Genomic DNA, 8,429 nt, shown 5'->3' with positions numbered 1-8,429 from the left:
AGGAAAAACATTTGCCACACTCTTCACACTTGTAAGGTTTCTCTCCAGTATGAACTGTCTTGTGTATCCTAAGGGCTGAGTGATAACGAAAAGCTTTATAGCATTCTCCACACTTGTAGGGTTTCTCTTCAGTACGGATTTGCTCATGTTCCTGAAGGGGTAGAGGAGGGGGAAATCTTTTGACACCTTGTTCATACTTGAAGGCATTTTTTCTACAATGAAGTCTTTGATGTTGCTTAAGGAATGAGGGAAAGCTAAAGCATTTCCCACACTCTTCACACTTGTAGGGTTTCTCTCCAGAATGAATTCTCTGATGTTGCTTCAGCATTGAAGGATAGTAAAATGTTCTGCCACAGTCTTCACACTTGTAGATTTTTTCATCAGTATGATTTTTCATGTGTATAAAAAGTGATGAGCGAGTACTGAAGGCTTTATGACACTCTTCACACTTGTAAGGTTTGTCTCCAGTGTGAAGTCTCTGGTGTATAGAAAGTGTTTTATGAGAACTAAGGGCCTTACCACATTCTCCACACTTGTAGGGTTTCTCCCCTATATGAATTCTTCTTTGTGTAATAAGGAGTGATTTACAATTAGTCAGTTTGCTGCAGTTGTTAGGATCATTGGGTATTATTCCTGTGGAGTCAAAGATGAGATACGAACAAAAGTTAAGCAATATTCTTTTTAATTATAAAGCTTATTTTTAAGAATGAAGACATTAACTCATATATATATTAAACCATAAATTAAAATCCACAGTATATTTCAATGCCTGTGGCACTGAGGAAAATTCACAAATACAGTAGGTGGAAACAATGTGTATTTTTACTGGAGAAAGAGCACAATCAAACAGAACATAGAAACAATCGCATATTATTCAAAGGTAAATGCCTAAATAAGTTGTAAGGTCATTTTACTACCAGAAGTAAGCCTTTCAAGCAATATAGATATTATGAGGCCACACATCCATGAAATTATAAAGTAGCCAAGCCTAAACAAAGAAAAAGTTAATTATGATTGTGTGAGATTGGATGAACATACTTTTATCCTAAGTAAAAAGATTTATTTTGGAAGGTACAAAAGATATGTTGCATAACAAGTACACTGTCCACATCAAGATTAAATCGCATAACCTAAGGATTTGGGACAGTATTTTATGATTTATACTGATGAATGGAAAATATATACTTGAGAGATATCAAGACAGAATAATAAATATCAAGCTCACCCATGAGTAACAGAAATTTTGCTGGAGCGACGTATGTGTCAATGAATAGGTATCTCAATTATCTATTAGTTATATTGTTTGGGTGGTCTCGGATATTTTTGTGACAGGGTTTCTTTGTAGAACTGCCTGTACTGGAAATTGGTACATATATGAGGCTGGCTTTGAACTCAGAGATCTACCTGCTACCACGATTCAAGTGCTGGTATTAATGGAAGCTGAGGACACCAGTCCTGGCAATAAAATCACCTATTTCTAAAACTAATTAATTTATAAGATTAAATAACCATTGAGCACTGAGTGGAGAGAGACAATGAACAAGGCATGACAAGGGCAGAGCCGTGGTTATCCATAAAGGGAAATTTCACAGAAGCAAAGATTATAGGTATTTTTATCTTACACTTTCCTTAAGTGTTCTATCAATGTATTTTAAAAAATACACCAAAATATATAGGGTGAGCATACCATTGATGATCGGCAACCCCCACTCAGAAACAACGATACACAAGACCAAAGGACAAAGGAAAAAAATCTTGGATCCACAAAATTCTGAAAATTATTGAGGAGGTATTAAACACACACTCCTAGTGGCATAGTTTAATCTTCAAATTATCTGTATTCTGTATCCACAGAAGGCATGCATGTTAAATTCTTATTATTGACTATGTGATAGGAAAAAATTTTAGAAACTTTTCATCCTTCACAAAGAGCTCTTGGCATCAGTTTCACTAGCATGAGCGTAAATGATTTGAGACACCTTAAGTGTGCTGTTAGTTTCTCACAATGATTTCATACCTGGGTCGGCAGTAAAGTACACAAAATTTCAGTTGTGTGCAAAGACTGTTACTGCCCAGTGTGACTCCATTTGGCCTGATTTTTATCCGACAGCTCACCCAAGCTAAGCAATACTGCTGAGAAAATGTTGTTGTGAGGCCTCCAAACCTGGAGCTTGGGAAGATCCACTATTTGAATGGTCTGAATAGATAGAATGAAAACGTTTGAAATTTAAGGACACTGGCCGGCCTCTGGTATCATGCAACTGTGAGTCAGCTTTTAAAACCAATTAAATGAGGGCCAGAGGGTACTGGAATGACCGATGTCATTTCTCACACCAAAATGCAACCTAGTCCTTCTGGTCCTCCAAGAAGGTATTTTCTGTCTGGCTTTTAGCTCAATGAAAACCTGGTTCCAGGGATAGGATAAGCCCCACCGAATCCAGGCTCAAGTATAACTGACTCAAGTTTCTCCCACAGTGTCTGTCCAGGGTCAGACTGGCTCCCTGACTCTGTCACAGGTAGAAGGACAACATAAGGACAGTCTGGGGAAAGATACCATGCATTTGAGAACAGCTAAGAAGTGAACTGTTTCCAGAAGAGGCTGCTAGTAATTATGTCATGGAAGAAAGCTGTGTAAAATAAGAACAACTAATGGAATGCCCAGCTTTAAATTAGATTAAAGATGCTGAAGTGTCTTGATCATAACTCCAAAATCATAACTAAATTCTGACAGGTGCTATAATCATCAACGTAGTGACTATGGAAAGTCTACCTGCTATCTAAACGATAAAAACAATCTTGGGTTTTCTATGATGTTTCCCCTGGAAACTGTCAAGGCACAATAGGTTACCAGTATGTGCACAGGTCAAATTCATTCATCAAATTACCCTCGCTGTGTAGTTTGCTTGAAACATTCTTTTATTCAGTTGATGTTGCACTGTATCTACTAAGCTGAACAGCTACCGTCTTCATAAGTCTAGCTGTGCCTGCTAAATACAATCACAGCTGGGCTTGTTCAATGTTAGCATTCCTTCAAAAATGGGCATAATAGGCCAGGTCAGTCAATTGACTCTTCAGTCAGTTACAGACTGAACTGCTATACTCTCCTTCCCATCTTTGTTCACTAAAGATGCCTCTCTTCCAAGTCTACTGACATCTCTAAACCTCTTGCTGGCATATAACGTTTCTCTGTGTAGGTCAGTGTAACTATTTTAAGAAGATTCAAAAAATCCACATTTGAAATTATACCTTTAATGAAAAGATTAAAATTACTTAAGATAATACTCATCATATAAATAAAGAGGGGGACAAAAGTACAAAACCATGAGGCTAGGTCACACTCCGTCTGACTATGGAACCCAGGCATTATAATAAAAGAGACTAAAAGAAAATACACTTAGTAGTCAAAATTTATTTATGTTCCTACATTATAAAATTCTATTCAGGTTATAAAACACTCTGACTTAAAGATGTTGATCTAGTCACTATGTCTTCGCTAACTTTCTTAAACTTTAAGTATGTCAAAAATGGTGTCATGTTAAGAAATGATAATTACTTGTATGCCTTTTTATTCTTGGAAAGGCCATACATACTATTGTCTTTTCTGTATTATTTCCTAATGAAATAAAACAAAGCACATAGACTGTCTGGAGGACTGACCTGGACTGTGGAAAGGGGCACCATAAAGAGATCAGGACAGTGAAGTCCCCAGCTCCTCCAGGATGTATTTACGTTCAACTTTACTTAGAGATAAGAGGTTTGCAGTTCAGAAACTGTAATTTTTTTTATTGATTTAATTTTTATTTCACGTGTATGGGTGTTTTGCCTCAATGCATGTCTGCATGTATGTCTGTGTGATGGTGTCAGATCCCCTGGATTTGAAGTTACAAACAGTTGTGAGCTGCCATGTGGGTGCTGGCAACTGAACTCTTCCTCGGGAAGAGAAGCAGTGACCTTAATCACTGAGCCATTTAACCAGTCCTAACAATTGTAATTTTTGAGGCTGAAATTTTTAATAGAGATAATTACTTTCATTTATTAAAATTTTAATCTGATGAGAGTCACTAATTCAGTGTAGTGCCACAGCAAATATAATTAAGACATAATTGGTAATGATGATCCATTTAATGAGTGACAGTCAATGTGCCCAAATTGTGTTTGGATTCATGCTGAATTCAAATGTAATTCATTCATAGACACAAAACTGGAGTAAGTGACTAATACCAACGGTCCATTATACAGTCATGGATACCATTATACAGTCCTCTGTACATGTCAACGTTTAGCCTAAAACAGGGAGCTCAAACAAATTTAAAGTCACCTTACAGTTTACTCAGTATGGCATAATATTCAAAATCCGGTGTGGTTTATAAACTGGTTAACAAAACTGAACGCCTGAGTGAAGAAGGCTAACACACCACCTAGCTTGCATGACAGGACACATCCAGGGTAGAAGAACTCAATTACTATTAGCACACTGTCCAATGGGACACAGACCTATCAGAGGAAATGCATGCTAGCCTCATCACAGGATAAGGAAGCATGGGGAACAGGACTTGCCAACACCTGCCATCCAATGGTATGAAAACTACATGCAAGTTCAAATGTCCGTGACCTGTCCGTTGCTTTCATTTCTCCTCCTCCTAACAAAGCTAATCCCTGCCCTGGAGCTAAGTCTGATTCTATAAGCAGTCCTCAGCAGACTGTGAGACAATATTCGACAGATGCTACCTAAGATCAGTGAGAAATGAACTGTCCAAAGGAACTCCTGTTAGTCTGAGTTTATCCAACAGCTCCCCAGCCCAATTTGTCCTAATCAACAGAACTAAAATTGTTGAGCGCCCTGCTTCTGCCTGCCTCTGTGTCATGGGAACGTATCATTGATTTTATTAACCAAGACATGCTCACTTCAGTATGAGAGATATCTGGAACAAGTCTGCCTTAACACCATCAAAAAAGTGACTCCCGGTCTGACCAATACTCAGTTGCATTTCCCTGAGTGTTACACTACAATAGAAACTCAGCAACAAGAAAAGCCTTGGAAGTCCCTGTAAATACATACACAGGGGTCACTGTTTGCAAAATATAAATCCTAAGAGACTTAAGCCACCATAAGTGTCTGAGAGATGTGAAGGAGAGACCTAAAGAATGATGGTCATAATACATATTTCAAGGCACACGGGAAAGCCTGGCTGGTTGTTGGATCTTTGGACTTGAACTCTGTCCCCTGACTCCCACTTTCCTACATACCTGGGTACACAGTGGCCATTCCTTGTCTCTTCATATCCCAAGGCCCTTGTCTTTGCTCCAGAAATGTCACGAGGAATGGCTTAGAGACAGCAAGACCTGTTTGGAGGACAAGAAGTTAAGATTGCTTAAGTGTTCTTTTACTCTCTCTTTCAGTACATAAGAAAAGAAATGATACAATAAATAACTGCAATTAGTTCCTTAAAGGATTTCTGTCATGGACAGTAAAATACAGAAAGCAATGTACAATATCCTGATTCTGAGTTTCTTTAGAGGGAAAACATTAAAGTGAATTGAGAAACAATTTCATTAACAAGTGTGGTCTAGGCCTGATGCCGGTGCATTTCTAACAGTCTCACAAGAGTAAAGGAGGCATGCTTCCAACACAGACATTTCAAATACAGAGAGGAAAAACAATGACATGTATCTTAGCTGTACAGCAAACTCCCTAATTTTTCTTCAAATGATGGGTATGAAACTCGTTGTTGAAATACTTCCACGAGATATTGTACAAAGCGGGAAAGCTACATGTTGATGGTAGGGGTGAGATAGGAATTCTCTACAGATACAAAGCTCACCCAGGAACACAAGGTGGCTGTAATTCTCCAGCATCACATCCCTGTACAGATCCCACTGAGCAGGCTCCAGGCAATCCCACTCTTCTGGAGAGAAATCAATGGCTACATCCCAGAAGGACAACATTTCCTGAAATAAAGACCAATGAATAATATCACACCTGTAATTAATTAAAACCATTAATAAACTCACAGCAAACATCTGGTTTTGACAAGGACATCGGGTCCTCATACTCAAACTGCTCCTCATACTCAAACTGCTCCAGAAATGTTCCCTGGCTATTATGTGCAGAAATTGCAGACATACCTATTGGGTCAGATCACAAGATCACACATAGTCCTCTGCACTTTGGTAAGTTTCAGTTTTCTGCAAAGCTCTCTCTGATGCAGCCAGAAGCGCTTTGAACAGTAAGAGCTGCACACTGATGTGTAGGTCTAAGGAAAAGCAATCAGAATGCAGTGAGTGCTTAGGATGCTTTAGTAAAATGTCATTAGTATGTTCCCCTCTAAGGTTTCAACCTAACAAGTCACCTGCGGCAGCTTCTAAGCATGATGTAACTTCAATTGATGAGGCTTTAAGTCCCATTGAACAGCTTCTGTATATGTCAAGATATTGAGTGCACTGTGACATCTTTAGGGCTGTAATGACATACAGGTCATTGCTGTGGCCCACTGGGGTAAGAGCTAAGCAGAGCTATTTTTTTTTTTTCTTCTCTCCCTTGGAACCTGGGAAAGCACCTTCAATCCGTATGGACAACTCGTCCCTCTTCAGATCTTCATGTCAGATCCAGCTGCAATCTCCTGAGTCTTGTGTCTGAAGTGCAAGGTGTTTCCACCCTTGGGAGGAGGAATAGCTATTGTCACAAGACTTTATAGGACAACTTAAATATATCCTCTTTAAAGAATGACTGCACCAAAAATAGTCTTTTGTCTAATGAGCAGAATTCAGCAGCGATGAAGAGACCAGAACATCTCCAAAATGAACTGGCATAATGAAGCACTTTGGTGAATAGGAGTTTCTCAAGGGAAAAATAAATTGAAAGGTCTTAAAACTTCCTGTACAGCTAGTAGAGAAAGATCCTGCCTTTACAAGTATGAAAAAGCAGATTACACTTTTTTTAATGTTTTCATCACCAAGTCCACGGGAAAACCAGCAATATGGAGAATGTCAGGAGCCCAGAGCAGAGCAAAGACAAAAACGACTCTCTGTGAGAGAATCAGAGCATGCTCACAATGGAGAATTAACTGTGGGGCACACTCCCTATGTTGGCCACCACTGGCTTCCTCCATTCTGCATGGGTGAGTGTCTGCTGTCCTGAGTACAATCTCCTGTGAGACCCTGGGGATGGAGGTCCGGGGACCTGTAAACAGGATACTGTTTTGTGTGGGTTTTAGCCAATACAATTAACAGCAAACATTGCAGGGGAATCAGAGACTTGCAAAATTCACTTTCTATGGGGAAGAAATGCAAATAATGTCTGACCTGAGGCAGGAACACTTCCACCCATTAACAATTACTACATATTCTTCCAATAACTGGGAGCTCGATGGTTACATTCCACTCAGTGGAAGCCCATCCTAGAGGAAGTCTAGAGCAACAGAAAGGACAGCACAGATGTTTTAAGAACTCTTGCATCTCCTGACAGTGACAGAGATATATTTTCAGAGTCGGGCAGATCTAAAGATTAGCAGGACGTTGGTGGGAAGTCAACATGAGAGCAAAGAGAGGGCTGGATTCCTGATCAGGTTCCAAACAATACAGCTTCCCCATTCCCTACCAGCCTGTCTATAGTACACAGTGCTTAAAATACATACAGCACAGATCACAAAGCAGCAACTCCTAGGTTGGGCCAAGAGTCAAAGAGTCTCTGAGTGTGGAGTGAGGATTAAAGACAGGAGAGGCAGAAAGATGCAGAGCCAAGAAATAGACTTGGGAGGACTGCTGGTCAATACCACAGCAGCCTCGAGTTTATTTTTCACCGCCCTTTAATACCTCATATTACCCTGGGAAGCAAAGCTACAAGATAACAGAAACAATGGCAGAAATATAAACAATGTCCATAAACTTCCTCAACAAGTCCAAGCCCTGATAATGTCATGTTGACCGGAACCATTGCGGGCCAAGTGGACACTCTCTCTTTTTTAAAAACTCTCGGGGCTGGTGAAATGGCTCAGCTGTTAAGAGCACTGACTGCTCTTCCAAAGGTCCTGAGTTCAAATCCCAGCAACCACACGGTGGCTCACAACCATCTGTAATGAAATCTGATACCCTCTTCTGGAGTGTCTGAAGACAGCTACAGTGTACTTACATATAATAAATAAATAAATATTTTTAAAAAAATTCTCAACTGTAAAGTAGGGATGGATGTCCTGTCAAGTTTAGAAAACATAGCCCTCAAGGTGAAACACGGTGTGAGCTCCTTTTGATCCCACTCTGCCTTGTAGACATTCCTGCCTGTGTGTCCACTGCATGTGTTTCTTCAACCCTAGTCCAAGATTTTCCGTGCATTCAGACAGATCTGTTGGCTGTGTCCCAGAATTCCCCAACACGACAGCTGTCGTACCTCGGATTTTTCCTCTCTCTCTCTCTTTTTTTTTTTTTTTTTTTTT

General features: G+C 39.7%; 1 protein-coding gene across 1 annotated transcript in view; it reads right to left on the bottom strand.

Annotated features, from left to right (window-relative positions):
• Window positions 1-8,429, bottom strand: part of LOC110288895 (zinc finger protein 58-like) — a 10,843-nt gene that overhangs the window by 1,597 nt on the left and 817 nt on the right. Inside the window, 3 exon segments of the mRNA XM_021155134.2 lie at window positions 7-633; window positions 5,248-5,343; window positions 5,823-5,949. Coding sequence (XP_021010793.1) covers window positions 7-633; window positions 5,248-5,343; window positions 5,823-5,946 — 847 coding nt within the window. The 5' untranslated portion in view covers window positions 5,947-5,949.

Source organism: Mus caroli, unplaced genomic scaffold, assembly GCF_900094665.2.
Source record: "Mus caroli unplaced genomic scaffold, CAROLI_EIJ_v1.1 scaffold_11581_1, whole genome shotgun sequence".
In the NCBI taxonomy this organism is placed as follows: Eukaryota; Metazoa; Chordata; class Mammalia; order Rodentia; family Muridae; genus Mus; species Mus caroli.
The sequence above is the reverse complement of the archived record's forward strand: the minus strand, read 5'-3'. Positions and strand labels throughout refer to the sequence as shown.